The 22,099-nt window shown below is 43.0% G+C and overlaps 1 protein-coding gene across 1 annotated transcript in view; it reads right to left on the bottom strand.

Annotated features, from left to right (window-relative positions):
- LOC136856886 (U-scoloptoxin(16)-Er8a) overlaps positions 1-741 on the bottom strand; it is a 28,963-nt gene extending 28,222 nt beyond the window's left edge. The window contains exon 1 of the mRNA XM_067135107.2: positions 588-741. Within this exon, the coding sequence (XP_066991208.2) occupies positions 588-681 (94 nt within the window). The 5' untranslated portion in view covers positions 682-741. The remainder of the gene's footprint in view (positions 1-587) is intronic.
- Positions 742-22,099: the final 21,358 nt, after the last annotated feature.

Raw genomic sequence — 22,099 nt, 5'->3', positions numbered from 1 at the left:
CGTGTACGACCGCTTGTAACGCTGTAAAATTCCACATGTTCATTTGATGATAATATAATATTAAAAAGAAATAATAATAATAATAATAATAATAATAATAATAATGTGGTGCATAGCCACTGGAAAGGCTTGGTAGTGACCCAATGAAGATATCATAAATACCCAGTTCCGAAGCGAGGGGAATTAAGAGTACGAGGACGTTGATTCCGAGATTTGAACCGGGGTCATCGGACCAGTGGCGAACTTTCCACCCATTTAGCCATAAAGCCGGACTTTACTTTGTTAAACCCGAAGCTACCATTTCCACTGATCAGGTATTGAGTATTGGCAGTGGCAGAGGCCAAGGCAGTCAGTTTTGAAACAGCATCGACAACACAGCAGGCTACTCCGGTGGCTCAAAACACTTGAGGCTTGACATTCACTAAACCAGGTATCAAAAACAGAAGTCTAGTGGTAGAGCACGTCTTGATCGCAGCATACGCCACTGTTATTCACAACGTGTACACTACCTAATCTAGAATTCTGTATACAATGTAGAATTCCGTAACGAAGCACGGGTACATCAGCTAGTCCTTGATGTAACTTACCTGGATGCTCATTGACCTCTTCTTCCGTGACGGCTCCCAACGCTGCAGTGACTAGCACCACCAACAGAGCCAGACAAAGTACGGTTCGAGTCATCCTGAGGGAAGATATAATTCATTAAAAATGTTGTACTTGCGAGAAATTCCCACTTCCCTTTCGTTCTTTAAAAAAAAAAAAGCATATGTAACAGCACAATGAGTGAAGAAAAGCATAGACCAAGAGCAGCACTTGTAGATTCATACAGCTATATCTCGTACCTGAAAGTATTATTTATTTAGCGTATGGCAACACATTGGAATATAAAACAATATATAAATTAGGCCTATATAATAAAATAACTAGGGCGTTATTACAATTAGACATAAAACAGTGAGAAAATGTGTGGTTTTTCATTTGATCGAATATTGCATATGACAGCATTGCTTCCAATCGCGAAATTCCTAATGAAGACATTGTAATGACCTAAAAATGAAACTAACGGCCAACAACCTCAATGCATGCGTGATTCATAACACGTTCTGTCATGAGCCAATGTAAACACGACACAACAGAACCACCTTATGGACAGGTAAAGTAAACAAAACCTGCACCGTGACGTCCTCCTTGTTTCCTTGCAGGAAATAATGAATGTACACGTAAATAAACAGCACAGTACGTGTAAACTTGTACGCATGTTAGTTATAAATAAGATAGAAAACGAAACAGACTTTCAACATATTAGGTCGTGTTACGTACATGTAGTACGTGTTGAAGAGATGTTAACTACAGATCAAAAATGGCCAGCCGGACACCAGTGGGATCCGAACCCACATCCTCCCGATTTCGCGTCGGTTGCTCTACCAATTGAGCTATGGTGGCCTAGGCCATCTTTCTTCTGTTTGAAAGGATCTGAGCTACAGGTCTGGCACTGCTGCCAGCACACTGTAGAGTGCGTTTAAGTCACCCGTTGTGGGGCATGCCAATGAATATTGAATTTTCACGCGAAATCGGGAGGTTGTGGGTTCGGATCCCACTGGTGTCCGGCTGGCCATTTTTGTTCTGTACTTAACATATCTTCAACACGTACTACATGTACGTAACACGACCTAATACGTTGAAAGTCTGTTTCGATTACAATGCGGTCGTGAAAATTCAATATTCAAAGATGGAAAACAATAATGCGACACAAAGTGGTAGACAAGTTTACTTCCATATCTCCTTAAGCCGACTTCTCCGACCACAGGTTCCCCACCTCAAATTATTCATGTCCTGTTAATTTGTTTCACGCTCTTACGGAAACATCCTGTATAGTGAGAGTTAATTTGTCTATCCAATTAACAGCATCTGGGGTCGACGTTAGAAAGTCATCAGCTAGTCCTTGATGTAACTTACCTGGATGCTCATTGACCTCTTCTTCCGTGACGGCTCCCAACGCTGCAGTGACTAGCACCACCAACAGAGCCAGACAAAGTACGGTTCGAGTCATCCTTTAGAAAGTCCTTCAGATCACCCGAGAATGACGTAATACTACACTGCTGCACAGTGTGTTGGATGGGCTGGGGAGTCGCTCCACAAACGCAAGATGGATCAGAAATGTTGTTTAATTTGTAGAGGAAGTCATTACATACTCCATGGTTTGTACGAATCCTGTTGGCAGTTTTCCACGTATGTCGAGGCAGATCAAAATCAGCTGGTTTAATTCGGGTATTTAAAACAGTTATAATGTCTGGTGGTGCATGTTGGATCCATTTTTCGTCCAAACGATCATTTATATGGAAGCCCTTATTGAAAAGTTCAACAGCAGATTTTATTGCTGGATGTCTGGACTTTAACCTGCCAGATATTTCACTTGGAATGTAGCCATGAATTGGAAGATCCGGGTGAGCCAATATTTTCTTATATTCACGTACCAAATCATCCAGTTTTCTCAGTGCAGGCGGATGAATGTGACTTTGCCAAACAGCACAATATTCTGTTGTACTGTAGACTAGTTCCAGTGTAGAGCAACGAAGTGTTGCAGCTGTTGATCCCCATGTAGTACCACACAGCTTTTGAAGGATGTTGTTCCTGGAACGAACTTTGGCTGTAGTATTATTATTCAGGTGTTCTCGATAAGTTACGGAGGGATCTGTCAAGTGTGACACCCAAATACTTCGGAGTAGGACTCTATTCACTAGATTTTCATTTAATAAAAGGTTTTAAGTCGTCGGTTTTCCTGTTATGGCGACGAGTACTTGGTTACACACATGTAAAGTCTGTAATGTATGGCTAGAACACACATTCCTTTCCATCATTCACTGAAAATAAACTAGGTAAATAGAGAAAATTCTTTAACAGAGTCCTTCTAGTTTTATAGCATCAAGCTTCTATAATACTGTATATTCATCGGTGGACTGCCTAATCGAGGCGATAATTGTACGGTCGGTTCACCCAGAAATACGTGGGTTCGATTCCACATCAGGAGGTCAAAAAGTTTAGAAACTAGGGTTGCATTTCTGGAGAGGCACATAGTCCTACGCCAAAAAAAGAGTTCCAAGTTAATTGCTGAGGGTAATGACAGGTGAGTTAGAGCTAACCACTCCGCCTAACTTAGCGCCGAGGTTAACGAATACCGGTAATAGTAGGAACTCTTACCTTCTGCTCCCCCGTGCACTTTCATGACCTTCCTCACATATACCGTCTTTCATGTGCATTCTGACAGTATTTTCAGATGAAGCCGATTTTTCCACTACAAAATAAGCTACACAGTAACTAAAACCGCTGTCATGATATGCAGTGATGGTAACGGGTACAATAAGCCAGAAATATATCATTTTCATATATTTTGGAGATTGCTGCTTCTGTAACTCGGCGACTTAAATGTAGTAATAAGGTGGGTGCGATCCAAAATTTGATCAACTTTCATATATTAATTACGGGTTAAAGTTAACTTCATACAATGACTTTTTAATGAACCTCCATAATACTTGATCTAAAATAGCTGCACAACTGATGCGATGAATCGAACGGGTCAAGTGTATAAGGAATTATTTTCTGCTTTAGGCAGTCTTTGCTTTGTTAACGGAATGTCAGTTTAACCCAAGTTATGAAATGCAATCAATTAAATCAATTAAATACGTATTCCCCCTGTCTGTTTTTTTCTTTATGTAAGTCCTGATGAAAATAATATAAATAAATCATGAAAACAAAATGTAAATTACAATATACTCTTCCCCCGGCACCTGTAGATCACACTTCTCCCAGATGATCCATGGCTGGCGTATGAATCCACTACAGTTAGCATTCCTAATGGGCATTATACTGTTTATACTTGAGACATTTTTCAAGGAGTCCATACCGGACTCAGAGGTTAACATTCCTGGCTTTAAATTACACTGAAACGATAGATTGGTCAAGAGGGGGAGTAGTAGTGTACGCGAAGAGCAACATTAAATGTAAAATTGTTTACACATCTCCTGCAGAATAATGTCGTAAGTCAGAGTATACACTGACTGACAGAGCAAATGCAACACCAAGAAGGAGTGGTTCGAAAGGGATGAAAGTTGGGGAAAAAACAGAGACGGCACGGACGAATAATTGATGTTTATTTCAAACCGATATGCAGGTTACACAATGCGCACGGCATCGACTCAGTAGGATGTAGGACCACCGCGAGCGGCGATGCACGCAGAAACACGTCGAGGTATAGAGTCAATAAGAGTGCGGATGGTGTCCTGAGGGATGGTTCTCCATTCTCTGTCAACCATTTGCCACAGTTGGTCGTCCGTACGAGGCTGGGGCAGAGTTTGCAAACGGCGTCCAATGAGATCCCACACGTGTTCGATTGGTGAGAGATCCGGAGAGTACGCTGGCCACGGAAGCATCTGTACACCTCGTAGAGCCTGTTGGGAGATGCGAGCAGTGTGTGGGCGGGCATTATCCTGCTGAAACAGAGCATTGGGCAGCCCCTGAAGGTACGGGAGTGCCACCGGCCGCAGCACATGCTGCACGTAGCGGTGGGCATTTAACGTGCCTTGAATACGCACTAGAGGTGACGTGGAATCATACGCAATAGCGCCCCAAACCATGATGCCGCGTTGTCTAGCGGTAGGGCGCTCCACAGTTACTGCCGGATTTGACCTTTCTCCACGCCGACGCCACACTCGTCTGCGGTGACTATCACTGACAGAACAGAAGCGTGACTCATCGGAGAACACGACGTTCCGCCATTCCCTCATCTAAGTCGCTCTAGCCCGGCACCATGCCAGGCGTGCACGTCTATGCTGTGGAGTCAATGGTAGTCTTCTGAGCGGACGCCGGGAGTGCAGGCCTCCTTCAACCAATCGACGGGAAATTGTTCTGGTCGATATTGGAACAGCCAGGGTGTCTTGCACATGCTGAAGAATGGCGGTTGACGTGGCGTGCGTGGCTGCCACCGCTTGGCGGCGGATGCGCCGATCCTCGCGTGCTGACGTCACTCGGGCTGCGCCTGGACCCCTCGCACGTGCCACATGTCCCTGCGCCAACCATCTTCGCCACAGGCGCTGCACCGTGGACACATCCCTATGGGTATCGGCTGCGATTTGACGAAGCGACCAACCTGCCCTTCTCAGCCCGATCACCATACCCCTCGTAAAGTTGTCTGTCTGCTGGAAATGCCTCCGTTGACGGCGGCCTGGCATTCTTAGCTATACACGTGTCCTGTAGCACACGACAACACGTTCTACAATGGCTGTCGGCTGAGAAATCACGGTACGAAGTGGGCCATTCGCCAACGCCGTGTTCCATTTATCGTTCGCTACGTGCGCAGCACAGCGGCGCATTTCACATCATGAGCATACCTCAGTGACGTCAGTCTACCCTGCAATTGGCATAAAGTTCTGACCACTCCTTCTTGGTGTTGCATTTGCTCTGTCAGTCAGTGTATTTTCCTTGAACTTGAATTAGCTGTGGGTAAAGTATTGTTTGCATGCATTTACCGTCCTCCCAAAATTGGTTTGTAGAGGCGATGTATAATTTCGTTTTTTATTATAAATATGCTATACTTGGGGGTGATTTGAACGGGCATTTTGAATCAGGGTCCTCGGAAACTGCAGTCATTGATGATACACTTGACTCATGCAATTTGGCAAGAATACCATCTGAGGACACATACCACACTGTATATTGTCATTCTTATCTCGATACCATAGCTTCAAGTTGTAACGATACCCTATTGAAATTTGGGCAGACCCCAACGAGCGGATTCTCTGGACATGTTATGCTATATGTGGTCTTTTCGATATCAACACCCAGGCATGAAAGGAAATAGGTCACGTTTAGAGATTTCCGCAGTTTTCATTCTGAAGCTTTTCAGAAAGACATAATTTCCTCTCCCTGGTATGAAGTACTCTCTCAGTGCAAAGCCGATGATAAAGTCACCAAATTTAATCTTTTTTGCGTTGTACGATAAGCATGCCCCATTAAAAGTAATTCGAGCCAATCACCCACCTAACTCGTGGATAACATCTGCAATTTAAAAAATAATCTCTGCGCGGTACAAGGCAAAGAGAAGGCATATCAAAACCAGGAAACCTGAATTCCTTGAAACCTATCGCATCTTGCGTAATAAAACCAAATTTGCGATGCGAGATGCCAAAGTTAAACACACGCACTCTTTGTTCAGGAAGAGATCAACTCCGTCTGCTTTATGGGGAACAATGAAATCCCCAGGCATTTGCAGAAAAAAGCTCACAACTTGCATCCTCATTCAAAACTGCAGAATTACAAAATTAATATTTCTTCAAAATTTCACTTGCAAACAATTCTCACAGAATATCCCAAACTGTTTATAGTTACATGGACACAAATGAACCCCGAATGATTTTTCCACTTTTCACATATTTACTCTGAGGATATAATGAAAGTACTTAAGGGCATGAATATGAAGGCTGGTGGACTAGATGGTATCTCACATTCCCTCCGGATGAACTGCTTGGAAACAATCACTCCGGTCACAGCTCACCTGTATAATTTCTCTTTACAGTCAGGGTATTTCCAACTGTCTGTAAAATAACCAATAAGTGGCCTGTTCTTAAAATTCCTTCTCCTCAAAAATGTGATCTCAAACCAATCAGTACTTTATCCATCTTACGTAAAGGATTATAAAATATTGCTTCCTAACAACTCATTTCTTATTTAAATACCCTTTCTATTCTTAATACGTTTCAGTCTGGTTCTCGAACAGGACTATGACGGCACTTCTCAAAGTCACCGATAATATTAAGTTTGTAATGGATAGAAAGTAACTAACACTCCTGGTACTATTCGATTTAATGAAGGTATTTGATAAAGTTCATCATGACCTTCTTCTGATTAAATTATACACAATGGGAATATTTCCATCAGCTCTTTCTTTGTTTGAAGCGTTCTTGAAAGGGAGGCCCCAGCGATTTGACAAACAAAATTTCTCTAAATGGTCTAGTGTGCATTCTGGAGTCCTTCAGGGTTTTGTGTTGGACCCCATTTTGTTTTCACTGTACATAAACGATCATCCTGGAGTTCTTTTTATTTTTATACGTACGCCGATGATTTACAGATCTATTACCATTATCCTGTGAATCGTGTTAACGAATTTATTAGTAAAATAAATCTAGATAGAGAAACAGTACATCAATATTGCTATTAAATTTGCTATTAAATGAAAACAAAACTTTAGCTATATTATTCTAGGATATCGAAGAAATGTACCAAATCTTTTTTGTAGGGTCATTCCTCCTTTGATTGTACACGGTTCTGTAGTCAAGTATCAGGAAAGTGTTAAGAATCTAGGTATTCTTACGGATAATACTCTCTCCTGGTTCTTCCATGCCAAACATTTGGTCAAGAAAGTGTCTGCTGTATTGCATCAGTGTCGTCGAAACTTTTCGTATCTTCCATTTTCGGTGAGAAATATTTTTATTCATACTATGGTACTTCCTATTTTAGAATACGGCGCTGTAATTTACAGCGATATCTCAGATAAATATAATACCAAACTGCAGCGAGTTCAGAATGTCTGTGTGCGTTTTGTCTTTAAGATGCGTATTGTCATGTAACATCTTACTACACTAGTGTCCAAAAGTGAAGCATAAGTTACGAGTAAGCAGGGCATCAGGAAATAGACCGCACATCGCACGACATATGCACCTGCAAACCTTACGTGTTCACTCTGTATAGGAAAGGAGTGTTCCCTGCTTTGACTTGGGGCGTAACCGCAAGGTAAACACAGCCAGTGCCTAGCCCCACATTCTCTCAGTCGTGTTTACCCTGTCATAGTGTGCGGGGTGTAGCCTCGTGGTGAACGTGACAACATAATGGCACAACGATGTCATTTGGACCCCATTTTTCAGGGTAGAACACTCGGCCACCTAGAAGCAGGCCAAACACAGACCGAAGTCGCCGTATCCTTGAATGTGCCACAAAGTGTCATTTCCAGGCTTTGGATACGATTTCGAGACACAGGAGATGTTAGTCGTAGGCTAGTACCAGGTCGATCAAGGGTAACCACCCAACAGCAGGACCGATATCTGGCCTTAACCGCCCGACGAAATCGGAGTGCACCTGCAAGACAAATGTCGGCGGAGCTTGCAACCGTCTCAGGGGTTGCCGTTTCCCGGCAAACTGTGTACCGGAGGCTCAGAATAGCAGAATAGACGTCCAGCGGTGTGCGTCCCGCTCACTCCAGCACAGAGACGGGCCCGTTTACTGTGGAGCCGTCACCATCGTAACTGGACCATGAATGAATGGAGGCATGTGCTCTTCACAGATGAATCCCGCTTCAGTATGCAGAACGATTCCCGTCGCACATTAGTCTGGAGAGAACCGGATAGCCGATACAACCACAGGAACATCGTGGAATAGGACCTGTATGGTGGTGGTGGCGTCATGGTGTGGAGCGGCATCATGTTGAATGGCCGTACGGACCTGCACATCTTCATGGGTGTTCCGAGGAACACTGGTAACGCTCGGAGATAGAGGGATCGGAGATAGAGAGATGAGGTACTGAGACCACATGTTCGACTCTTCAGAGGTGTGGTTGGTCCAGACTTCCTCTTAATGGACGATAATGCCCGACCACACCGCGCTGCTCTGGTGGATGGATTTCTGACTGGGGAAGACATTCATCGCATGGACTGGCCAGCGAGGTCTGCGGATCTGAATCTTATAGAACATGCCTGGTATGCATTGAGGAGGCGAATTGCATCCCGTCAGCCTCCACCAAGGACCCTCCAAGACCTTCGCATTTCCCTTTCGGAGGAATGGGATCGACTGCCACAAGAGCTCTTGGACCATCTGATAGAGCGCATGCCACGTCGCTGCGAAGCATGTGTCACCGTTAGGGGTAACCATACATCCTATTAACAGCATATTTTGTTGTGGAAGACATTGCCAAGTTTTGTTACTTGTTGTCAAAGATGTACCTTAGTTATCAGAACCTTTCTGACACTGTTTTTATGGACAAGTTGTGTGACATATAGTGGGTGTGTGAGTCAGCTTTCGTTTGTTCAGCAATCCGTCTGACATTCCTATCAGGCGGTATGGCCTCGTTTAATGACTATGCTTAAGTTTTGGATACTAGTGTACACGGTGGCATAGTGGCTGAAAGTCGGGTATAGACGATCATACTCACAATCAGCTGCTTGCTTACAGCTATGAATTTTAAAATCTAATGCTCCCTCATACTTGGCCAAGTCCATTGTTCACATGAGTCAAGTGCATGATCGGGACAATAGGATTGCAGCTAACACCCTTCAGATTCCACATCATCGTACGTAAAGTATAGTAAGTCGTTCATTGTCACTGCCTCTCACTTGCACAATGACCTTAAACTATATGAAATACAGCAAAGTAGTATCAAAACTCGAAAAAGTCTTAAATACCGCTACCTTTCCTCTTATTAAGCTATGCAAGTGAATTTTCACCACGTTAATTAAATATTAGGAAATACCATAATCTCCTAGATATATTTTAGAAATTTAGTTTTAATCTTAATTCACCTTCGGCATTAAAATGTGTCTTAAGTTTCTCTTATGTGTTCTCTTCCTTTTTAGTATAGTGTTATGTTCCTGAAATGTTAAAAATAATATTATAAACTCCTAGATGTTGAGTTTTTAATTAGTTTATCCTCAGTATGAAAAAGTGTCTTGCGATCTTTTATGTATTCTTGTTAATAGAATTTGTATACTAATTGATACATCTTATGTTATAGTGGCAGTTAATTATAGCCAAAGGAACCTATGGTCTTACTTGTAATTAACTTTGAATGACTACATTTCTATTTATATTTCTAAATATTCCAAATAGTATGGCAGCATTAATCAAAAGTTTGAACACGATGTCATCAGACATGACTGGGAATGATTTCAAATGCCACAGCCAGCTGGATGAATATTTGAAACCAAGTAGTTACCACAACAAATGACAGCACTATTAAATTCCATAATTAATAAGTATTGAACTAGTACACACTTTCTTCATTTATTTCTAAAAATGTTAAAATAGTGTAATTACTGAATTTCGTATGTACTATTGTCGTCCTACCGATAAACAGTATCTTTCACTAAAAGGTAAGCACAACTAACTCAATTTAGAAACACAGACTGTACTCAACTACGTCAGTTAAAGACCGGACGAGTTCTGTACGTGGGCGATGTGCCTCGTACTTCACTGAGTCAGTCGCAATTGTTCTTATAGTAGGAACAGTCAGAGCTCCAGATTGCCCGCTCTCGCATGAAGTGCATCACGGTGAAGACCTAGAGCAATAAGTGCTCAAGTGACCTGTGTGTGGTGTTATCTGTAGTAATATAACCGCAGCTCCCGAATTTATTTGGAGAGAATCTGGAGCTCGAGTTGTATTTACTTTGACTGTTTAGCGAATAACTACAACATACAAGTCCATAAATATAAAACAAATCAAATATATTCATATCATAATCTATACAGAGAATACAAGTTTGTCCGACTCGTTGGCTGAATAGTTCGCGTTCAGACCTTGCAAAGTGATCATGATGAACGTAAGGATGATGAAATGGAGAAGAAAACTGATAAACTGGTGTAAACAGTAAGTTTGGCTTGTCATTGTCGATGTTAATTCAGTAGCTTTTATTGCGTGTCATTTACGACATCTGTGCCCTCCTGATGGTGTCACAGTAGTTCCACATCCTCATTGGCCGTAATACTATATTATTACCTAGCACAAACTTTATACGTCGAGTTCGCCAAATGAGCGACAATTTGCAAGTTAAAGTTTCTATTAGTAAATAGGGCCGGCACAAATTACGAAATGCCTGCTGTATGCTAAGCTGGCGAGGGCTTCACAATGAATGTGGGAGAAGATATGCCAGTCCTTTTGTCAGCCTCATCAGCAAAACGAGCATTCTTCATTGATCTAGCCTCCACACGTACTCGAGAATGCCGTGGGAATAAGTAATTCGGACCGGTCCTCCACCGGACAACCTTGAATAGCCTCACATTTTCTCTGTTGTTGGTTCATTGAATACAGTGATTTTTCAACCTGAGGCTAACAGGAAACCTAATAGTTGATATCTGATATTCATCTGGTTGAGAGGCAGAGAAGTAATCTGTAGAAATAGAGCGAGAGCTCCAGACTTTATCTGGAACTGGAGTTGACTTATTTTGACTATTTAGCGAAAGAGTTTCTGTGGCTCAGGCGACAGCGCGCCGGCCATTCACCGCTCGGTTCCGTGGTTCCAAGAATTAAATGCACGATTAGTGAAATATGGGTTGTGACTCACTGAAAGGAAAAATGAATACGTAACGATAGACTGTAAACTCAGTTATATGCTAGCCTTCTGTTCCCAAGTTAGCAGGTTTGATTCCGGCTGTGATTGGTGGCATTTAACTGTTTATAGACGACCAATCCCAACAGTGGCTCCCGGCACGTTGGAGAACAAGTGCAACAACTTGGTTTACGAGATCAGGGGCGCAACTTCTTAGGATCAGGAAACTTATCAGTCATCCAGTGAGGTTGATTGGAACTCATTCCAGATCCTCAAACTTGACGGACGATCCAGAGATCGATCCCAGGGTCACAAGGACAGCGGCTTATAAAATTAATGACTAGTCCAGCGGCAGCCAACATTCACATGTGATCTACCAATAACAGGCCGGGCTGAGTAGCTCAGACAGTAGCGCGCTAGCCTCCTGAGCTGAATTTGGCAGGCTCGATCCTGGCTCAGTGGTGTAGTGGTTAGTGTGATTAGCTGCCACCCCCGGAGGCCCAGGTTCGATTCCCGGCTCTGGCAAGAAAATTTGAAAAGTGGTACAAGAGCTGGGACGGGGTCCGCTCAGCCTCGAGAGGTCAATTGAGTAGAGGTGGGTTCGATTTCCACCTCAGCCATCCTCCTGGAAGTGGTTTTCCGTGGTTTCCCATTTCTCCTCCAGGCAAATTCCGGGATGGTACCTAACTTAAGGCCACGGCCGCTTCCTTCCCTCTTCCTTGCCTATCCCTTCCAATCTTCCCATACCCCCGCAAGGCCCCTGTTCAGCATAGCAGGTGAGGCCGCCTGGGCGAGGTAATGGTCATCCTCCCCAGTTGTATCCCCCGACCCAGAGTCTGATACTCCAGGACACTGCCCTTGAGGCGGTACAGGTGGGATCGCTCGCTGAGTCCGAGGGAAAAACCGACGCTGGAGGGTAAATAGATAAAGAAAAAGAAGAATCAATTTTTTTGTGCTAGGGGCTTTACGTCGCACCGACACAGATAGGTCTTATGACGACGATGGGATAGGAAAGGCCTAGGAGTTGGAAGGAAGCGGCCGTGGCCTTAATTAAGGTACAGCCCCAGCATTTGCCTGGTGTGAAAATGGGAAACCACGGAAAACCATTTTCAGGGCTGCCGATAGTGGGATTCGAACCTACTATCTCCCGGATGCAAGCTCACAGTCGCGCGCCTCTACGCGCACGGCAGAAGAATCAATAACCTACGTTCATTTGTCTCATTCTCCAATAGCAGTGATGCAGCAGTATACTATGTCTAACCGCAGGCTGAGTGAACGTTGCAATATTCTAGTCATTAAGGAGCTTATAGCGGTGTTCACAATAACTGCTGATTGTAGTCACTCGTGTTCATTTCTATTTTTAGTTAACAACTGCCTGATCACAGGAGCTTATAAGGAAAAGTGGCTACAACTCATTCGTGACATGGACCTGGGTCACTCGATGTTCCGCTCGTTAACTAGGAAAATTCGCCACTAATAACAACGTAGTTATACTTGTCAGGTAGCTAAACTGGATTGTTACGTGCACCTTCGGAGCAAGTGGTGCACTTTAAAGACGGAGCTCGCGTCGAGTCATCCATTGTCTCCTTTTGCACCAAACTGCCTTTTTTATAAACCATATTTCCTGCCTAAACACAGTAATTCTCCCCGGATGCCGACGTTGTTAGATTTCCAAGGCACACAAGCTCGTCCATAATCGCAAACAGCCTCATTCTTCAAAGAACAAACACTTTCACCTCACAGTTATATTCAACCTCAACAACAAAGACAACCGGGCTCGATAGCTGCAGTCGCTTAAGTGCGGCCAGTATCCAGTATTCGGGAGATAGTGGGTTCGAGCCCCACTGTCGGCAGCCCTGAAGATGGTTTTCCGTGGTTTCCCATTTTCACACCAGGCAAATGCTGGGGCTGTACATTAATTAAGGCCACGGCCGCTTCCTTCCCATTCCTAGGCCTTTCCTGTCCCATCGTCGCCATAAGATCTATCTGTGTCGGTGCGACGTAAAGCAAATAGAAAAAAAATAGGTTCATTTATGAAAGTCCCACAAAGTTGTGTCCAGGATAGCTGGGTGACCTCAATGCTGCTACTTCCAAAAAAACATGCTGGTAGGCAGAACAGGTCTGGACAAGTGCTTAGAGGGAGGACTGGCATGCTGTTTTGAGTGAGAATCTTTGTACTGTTAAGAAATTATTCACCGATACCTTTTACAAAACTACATGGAACAAACAGCTCATACCTTTTATTGATTGTTTTCAATATTTTGTGTTGTTTTCAATTTTATTTCCATTTTCATTAATTAAATTGTATTTTAAGCAAATGTTTATATTAAGTAAAAGCTTCAAGACAAAATCAGGCATAGGTAGGTTGTACTGTTGGTTGACAGGATGTCTGTCGTCTGTAAAGAAGTCCCCTCTGTAGATAAACAGAACTATGGAGGTGACAAAGACGGCACTTGATCTGCAATACACTGCATGACTTTATAAATGAAAACATGTTCAATCGACCAAAGTGGGATACTTTTAACTACATATACAGTATATTTACAGTTTCTAGCTCAGGTCATTATGACCTTTTTTTAAGTAGAGTTGTATTTGCACCCTACATTATTAAATTTAAGATTAAGAACTGTTCGTTTTCAGTTAGTTTATAGTACTCTAGTCTGGGGCCCTTGAGACTAGAATGTTGGATTAATATAGTCGGTGTACAGAGTAGTCAGGCATTTTGTAAATATATCGCGAATTAGAACTTATGAAGACCATATTATATAATTAAGCAGCGTTGAGTACGAAGGGGAAGCGGTGATGATTATTGTTTTAAGAGGAAATACAACTGGGCAACCATCCTGAGTATATACGATGGGGAGGAGCACCAGACATGGGAATTTTCCCCCTCCAGGCCCACATTGTCTGGATTCAGCACTGATAATTGAGTACAGAGGTTATCTGTCGTAATAGCCAAACAGTTATTACGTTCGGAGATTACTCTTAAACTGCTGGCTATCAAATATGGAACGGAAAGTAATACTATTAAATATTCAACTTTGTTTATAAATGCGTTAACCCACCGGGAAGGTTTTCACATTTTAAAGACAACAAATAACTGTAGGCTATCACTCAATGAAGAGATGAAGCTAAAGTGATAAATACGTAGCTTACAACAACAACAACAACAACAATTATTATTATTATTATTATTATTATTATTATTATTATTATTATTATTATTATTATTATTATTATTATTATTATTATTATTATTATCCGGGCCTAGCAGGGGAAAATAATCGATTTTTAACAACAAAAATACATATAATATTATCAGTTTTTGGAAACCAAGTGCAGTTGCCGCGCGTGTTAATGCGCTGCGGCTATAGACTCAAGCTCTACATTCGGGAGATGAGTGGGTTCGAAACCCACTGTCACCTCTCCTGAGAATGGTTTTCTGTGGTTTCCCATTTTCACTTCCAGCCAAATGCCGGCACAGTTCCCATTCATAGGCCACAGTGGATTCCTTCCACCTTCTTACCCTATTTCATTCACCTTCATTCATTTCATTTTCATTAGCTTCTCAACTGAGGTTGTCGACAGGAAGGGCATCCGGCCGTAAAACATGCCTTATAATTTTATCTCACCTCATCCCTGACCCTGTAACAGGAAACGGGACTAAGGGCTAGACTTGCATATACATTATTATTATTATTATTATTATTATTATTATTATTATTATTATTATTATTATAAAACAATAAGTGAAGAACAGAAAGAAAAAGGAAATTACGGCCGTATTTCTTCCTCGAGTCCGCCTCTGTGGTGTAGTGGTTAGCGTGATTAGCTGCCACCCCCGGAGGCCCGGGTTCGATTCCCGGCTCTGCCACGAAATTTGAAAAGTGGTATGAGGGCTGGAACGGGGTCCACTCAGCCTCGGGAGGTCAACTGAGTAGAGGTGGGTTCGATTCCCACCTCAGCCATCCTGGAAGTGGTTTTCCGTGGTTTCCCACTTCTCCTCCAGGCGAATGCCGGGATGGTACCTAACTTAAGGCCACGGCCGCTTCCTTTCCTCTTCCTTGCCTATCCCTTCCAGTCATCCCATCCCTCCACAAGGCTCCTGTTCAGCATAGCAGGTGAAGCCGCCTGGGCGAGGTACTGGTCATTCTCCCCAGTTGTATCCCCGACCAAGTGTCTGAAACTCCAGGACACTGCCCTTGAGGCGGTAGAGCTGGGATCCCTCGCTGAGTCCGAGAGAGAAGCCGATCCTGGAGGGCAAGCAGATGATGATGATGATGATGATGATGATGATTTCTTCCTCGAACTTGTGGAGTGGCACTGCATAACACTTCCTGATGCTCAGTTTTATCTCGATGATATATAGCTTGCCAGGGAGGAAGTATTGTTATTGTTGATTCATGAACAAATTTGGGACATCGTGGTAAAGACCTCTGTGTGCTTAGTGAAAGTGAAGATCCTCCGATAACATATCTTGCTGCAGTCTCTCTACTGGTGTAATCATAATAGTTCTTTTTTAACAGTTTGCTTTACGTTGAACCGACTTAGATACGTCTTATGGCGACGATGGGATAGGAAAGGGCTAGTAGTGGAAAGGAAGCGGCCGTAGCCTTAATTAAGGTACAGCCCCAGCATTTGTCTGGTATGAAAATGGGAAAACACGGAAAACAATTTTCAGGGCTGTCGACAGTGGGGTTCGAACCCACTATCTCCCGAATGCAAGCTGACAACTGCGTGACCCAAGACGCGCAGCCACTCACTCGGTAAATAATAATAATAATAACATTCTGACGGAATTTAGGGATGCCGAAGTATTGCAATTTTGCAAAAATGTTTCCTTAATATGCCAGTAAATCTATTGACACGGATCTCTCCCAATGCCCTCTTAAATGCCAACGGACTCCATCGGGATTCAATCCCATAATCATGAACATATAAAACGAGCGCGTCAATATCGCTACGCATTCAGTCCATTCGTAGCTCACAGGAGTAAAAATGAATTAGTTATAGTTAAAATAGCAGGTGTCATCCAAGAATTGAAGTGGATGATTACGAGAAGCTTTTTTTTTTTTTTCATAGGTCTTCTTCTTCCATAAGTACTATAGCTAGAAAGTAGAGGTTGCAATTTTAAATAAAGCTCTTTGTCTACGTCTACAATAATGTATTCAGAAGTGACTAAAGTTTTCCATACATTTCCATAATCGTAACTTGCACGAAATGTGTCATGGCAAGCATGCAGTAGGGAGCCAATATGAATAGGTGCTCGAACCACAGTGACGTTCAGTGGCCATCGTAGGGGAATTTCGTTCTCTGAGTCTTCTCCGATATTCCTCGAGGCAAGTGTTGACTTTGTTAACTACAATCTGAGATTAAACTTCCATAATATATATTTTTTTACGTCCACTGACAAATCTTTTACGGTTTTCGGAAAGGCTGAGATTCCGGAATGTTGCCCTGCAGGAGTTCTCTAACGAGAAAGTATATCTACCGACATGAAGCTGGCGTGTTTCAGCACTTTCAAGCACCACCAGACTGAAGGCCAGCATTGGGTATCGTATGAACCGCAAATACAGTCACACTGAAAATTGCCCTTAGTTTTACTTACAGACAAGTAGGCTGCGTTCATGGCTATCGTATGCCTCGTCCACAAATAAAAGACTAGTTTAAATAAAATTCCACTCTCGGACTTTCAACTTTATATCGACGGGAATGGTAGAATGATAGATAAGATGTGGCTACTTTTTTCGCTGTCCTGTCCCTACCTACTCTCTACAGACACTGCAGCTCAGTCTAGGTTCACACGGAAGATATATAGGGTAGTTGACCTCGATGTTCCAAGCCTGTTCTACATAGAACGTTTCCCAGCCTAGCCATTAATTTTCACTTATTTAGGGGCTGTAATATAACTATCGTAATCCCCTGTGGGTGGAAGTGGTGGAATACAGGCGCCATTCCTGTCGTAATGGAGTATATGAAAGAGGAACATCCCCGACGTATGGGAGCGTATGTTGTAACCACGGGGCTCCTCACTGAGTCTGACATTATTTCCACTCACTTGTGCCGGGATCCTCAATTGCAACTTTCCTATCTGACCTGTCTTGGTCAACTCTCGATCTCTTCCGAGCCCACTGGCATTACATTTCGGAGGCCTAGGGAGTGTTTCGTTATCACACCGTCTGGCTCCATGGCTAAATGGTTAGCGTGCTGGCCTTTGGTCACAGGGGTCACGAGTTCGATTCCCGGCATGGTCGGGAATTTTAACCATCATTGGTTAATTTCCCTGGCACTGGGGCTGGGTGTATGTGTTTGTCTTTATCATCATTTCATTCTCATCACGACGCGCAGGTCACCTACAGGAGTCAAATCAAAAGACCTGCACCTGGCGAGCCGAACCCGTCCTGGGATCTCCTGGCACTAAAAGCCATACGCCATTTCATTTCATCATCACACCGTTCGCGGCCGTTGTTTTTCTTTTGCCGATACCCTCATTGCTCAAAGGGTCAAACGTCTTCCATTTCCCCCCTCTGACTGCTGTTAAGAGAAGATGCTTGCGCAGGTGTACTTCACCACCACCAATCAGTCACTACTGATCTGCATTTAGGGCAGTCGCCCATGTGGCTGAATGGTCAGCGTACTGGCCTTCGGTTCAGAGGGCCCCGGGTTCGATTCCCGGCCGGATCGGGGATTTTAACCTTCATTGGTTAATTCCAATGGCTCGGGGGCTGTGTGTTTGTGCTGTCCCCAATATCCCTGCAACTCACACACCACACATAACACTATCCTCCACCACAGTAACACGCAGTTACCTACACATGGCAGATGCCACCCACCCTCATCGGAGGGTCTGCCTTACAAGGGCTGCACTCGGCTAGAAATAGCCACACGAAATTAATTAATTATTCCAATCCCTAATTGCCCTTCCTACAAACGAATACTTGCCCGAAATTGTCCTCTTGAATTCTAGCTTTAAGTGTATTTTCCAACTCTAAACACATCAATACTAAAATATCATTCTTATTCCCCGTCCTCATCGCAATTAATAACACATACCTGTACCAGTCTATTTACACCTTGCCCCAGAAGTTCTCAGAGATCACACGCCCCCAAGCACAAAGGACTATCAACAAAGATGTCCTGAAGCAACAGGGATATTAGGATAAACAACACTGTACTAACCTGCTGGAACTGATGTAGTGAGACGATGCAGACCAACGAGGATAAACACACACTGGCTCTCGCAACCTTCTCTTGACTTTTATATAGAGGGCGGTCCTCCAAGCCTCGCTGGCTTGCGTCACGCTGGGAGAGGTCTGTTCAAGCGTAAGCCTAACCGGTCTGTCTTTTATGATTCAAGTGTGCTCTGTATGTGCATTGTTCGGAACTTCAGTACATTAACAACACAGAGCTAACCTCTGCTCTAATAGACCGATAATTTCCTTCCTGCACACGGCATAGCTTCGTAAATGTACACCTTACGAGCTGATGAGATGTAGTCATAGACATGCACTTCTCTCCCTACCCTAAAACTGTTATTGCCAGAGTTTCATTTTTAAGAGAAGTTGACATTATATGTGTCTTTCAAGAAATTAAGTTAAGTTAAAAGACGGATTGGTCGTAATCTCCATATTCTATGGAAATATAAAGACGTTAAATATTCACAAACATGGACACTTAATTTTCATATCAGATGGTGCCCAATGTGAATGGCATTGGTTCGAGTTCCGAACAAGGCATATAGGATCTCTAAATGATAAGTCACATCCCTATAGTCTCGTGGTCTGGAGGTCCCGTAGCTATGATTACCACAAGTCTGTTTCTCTCTATATAAATATATACATCATAATGAATGAAAACCTACAACCTGTTTTCCAGTCATTGGCCGGGTCAGGGATGTAATGAATGAAGCAGATATAGGCTGTTAGTACGATGGGGTCGCCACTCCCAAAGTGATTTATTAATGAATGACTGATGCTATGAAATGAGAATGGAGTGTGTTGCTGGAATGAAAGATGACAGGGAAAACCGGAGTACTCGGAGAAAAACCTGTCCCGCCTCCGCTTTGCCCAGCACAAAACTCGCACGGAGTGACCGGGATTTGAACCACGGTATCCAGCGGTGAGAGGTCGACGCGCTGCCGTCTGAGCCACAGAGGCTCCACTTCATATTATTATAATATTATGAATGGTTACGACAATCCTCTAAATACGTACGTTACCCATTCCTGAGGTTCACTCAGCCTATACCAAAAATGAGTACCAGGTTAATTCCTGGGAGCAGAGGTGGTCAGGTGTGGAGCTGTCAAGTACTGAGGTTACGGATCCCACCTGCTTTAAAGGCCTTCATGGCCAGTACGGAGATGATATTGCTTTGCTTTTCTTTGACTTAAAGTCACTCGTTACGTCCCACTCTGTCATTATGATTGTTGCTTCTTTCCGTGAACTTCATTGCTACATATGGTTTTCAGTATAATTCAAAAATCATTAAAGATATTTCCATGAAATATTGCATGATTGTGTATTTAATCTATATAAACAACAGTTTTTCTTTTCTTTTACATACAAGCAATTATATTAGGCCTAGTAATGCAAAAAATAATATGAAAGGTAATGATTCTTTTATCTAAAGGAATACCTTAGAGATTCTAGGATGTGTTGTTGATATAAATCCTTAAATAATTTCACCTAAAGGAATAATGTAAAATACGTTGTTAATTCTTTCTTGGTGTTTTAAAGTCGCACTAACTCAGATTTTCGGTGACGATCTGGGATAGGAAAGGGCTAGAACTGGGAAGGAAGGTGGATTGTTCTTTTTTTCTTTTCAAGACTAAAGAGTTGTCATTAGGTAAGAAACTTAAGAGAACTGAATATCAGGTTGGGAATACAAAGCTGGAACAGGTAGATAATTTCAAATATTTAGGATGTGTAGTCTCCCAGGATGGTAGTATAGTAAGTGAGATTGAATCAAGGTGCAGCAAAGCTAATGCAGTGAGCTTGCAGTTGCAATCAACAGTATTCTGTGAAAAGGCAGCTCCCAGACGAAACTATCCTTATACTGATCTGTTTTCAAACCAATTTTGCTTCGCAAGTGTAAAAGGTGGGAGGACTCAGGATATCTTATTCATAAGTTAGAAGTAACAGACATGAAAGTAGCGAGAATGATCGCTGGTACAAACGGATGGGGACAATGGCAAGAGGGTACTCGGAATGGGGGGGAGATAAAGGCTAAGTTAGGAATGAACTCTATTGATAAAGCTGTACGCATTAACTGACTTCGGTGGAGGGGCCATGTGGAGCGAATGGAGGAGGATAAGTTACCTAAGAGTATACAGTAATAGGTCAAGGGCGGTAAGAAAAGTAGAATGAGACCAAGACAGTGATGGCTACATTCATTTTCCAATGACTTAAAGATAAGAGGTATAGAACAAAACGAGGCCACAGAGCAAGTTACAAATAGAGGATTGTGACCGCGTTTAATCAATTCACAGAGGCTTGCAGACTGAACACTGAAATGCTTAAAAGTCTATAATGAAGACGTATGTATTGAGCCCATAATTCTATCTTGCTGAAATTTCAACGACAAGATGGAGTGCATCAATATTTTTATTGAAAGCTCACCTCGTTTTCCATGGCGTGCCAACTCACGTCGGGAGGCGACCCACCAAAACATCGAACGAGGATGGAGTATTTCGGAAGACCTCGAGTAATTGATAATAAAATTCTGGCTAATAACCCTCATTGTTTTTTGTTTTATATTTTTGCTAGTTGTTTTACGTCGCACCGACACAGATAGGTCTTACGGCGACGATGTGACAGGAAAGGGCTAGGAGTGGGAAGAAAGCGGCCGTGGCCTTAATTAAGGTACAGCGCCAGTATTTGCCTGGTGTAAAAATGGGAAACCACGGAAAACTATTTTCAGAGTTGCCGACAGTGGGGTTCGAACCTACTATCTCCCGAATACTGGATACTGGCCGCACTTAAGCGACTGCAGCTATCGAGCTCGGTAACCCTCATTGTGAGATATTTTTCCACTATCATTAACAAAAAAATAAGTACTTAAATGTATTCAATTAGACTCGGAGAAAAGGTAGCATCCATCCCTGCCGAGTGGATAACACGTGTCAAGGGCATACGGTCAAAATGCGCGGGAACTATCGTGCAAGAAATTAATTAATTACGCCCGTTAAAGAAACAGAAAAAAATCAGTGAACGACACCATCATGACTGGAAAAATAGATGAAATTTCTGGGGTGAGTCTCAAAGAAGACGGGTCCAGAGGTCATCAAATGGAATGACTGCACAACAGTAGATAACGCCATGCAATGCGTCCCTAGAGGATGCATACAGTATATACCCCTCCTCAAGCGAGAAGAGGCAGTCACTATTAAATTGTCCGAGAGGGTGAACCTACGACACGTGACATTAAAAAGGACTTAGAGTGTGCGAAATAGACTTGGAGAATCTCTAAAGCCAGTTGGCTTGAGGGATGAATATTTTACGAAGTGGTAATGGGGAGCGAAGTCAATTTAGGTATTGAAACATTGTATTTATGACATCCATCCTGGTCGGGGGAAAATCATAAATAATTATAAGATTCCTGAACTTCTGCGTAGGGAGACAGCAGATTCATAGATAGCTCTTTGAATGATTGCGGACAAGGTTATTTTGACAGTCGGTAAGGGAGGACCGTTGTAGTCTGGCAGAGATAAGCTTTTGGCCTCACGGTTATTCACATCATCTGTGGGACACCTGGAGGAAAAGCAGTTGGAAATTGCCGCGAACTGCATCACTTGAATT

The sequence above is a fragment of the Anabrus simplex genome, chromosome 1 (genome assembly GCF_040414725.1).
Source record: "Anabrus simplex isolate iqAnaSimp1 chromosome 1, ASM4041472v1, whole genome shotgun sequence".
Taxonomy (NCBI): Eukaryota; Metazoa; Arthropoda; class Insecta; order Orthoptera; family Tettigoniidae; genus Anabrus; species Anabrus simplex.
The sequence above is the reverse complement of the archived record's forward strand: the minus strand, read 5'-3'. Positions and strand labels throughout refer to the sequence as shown.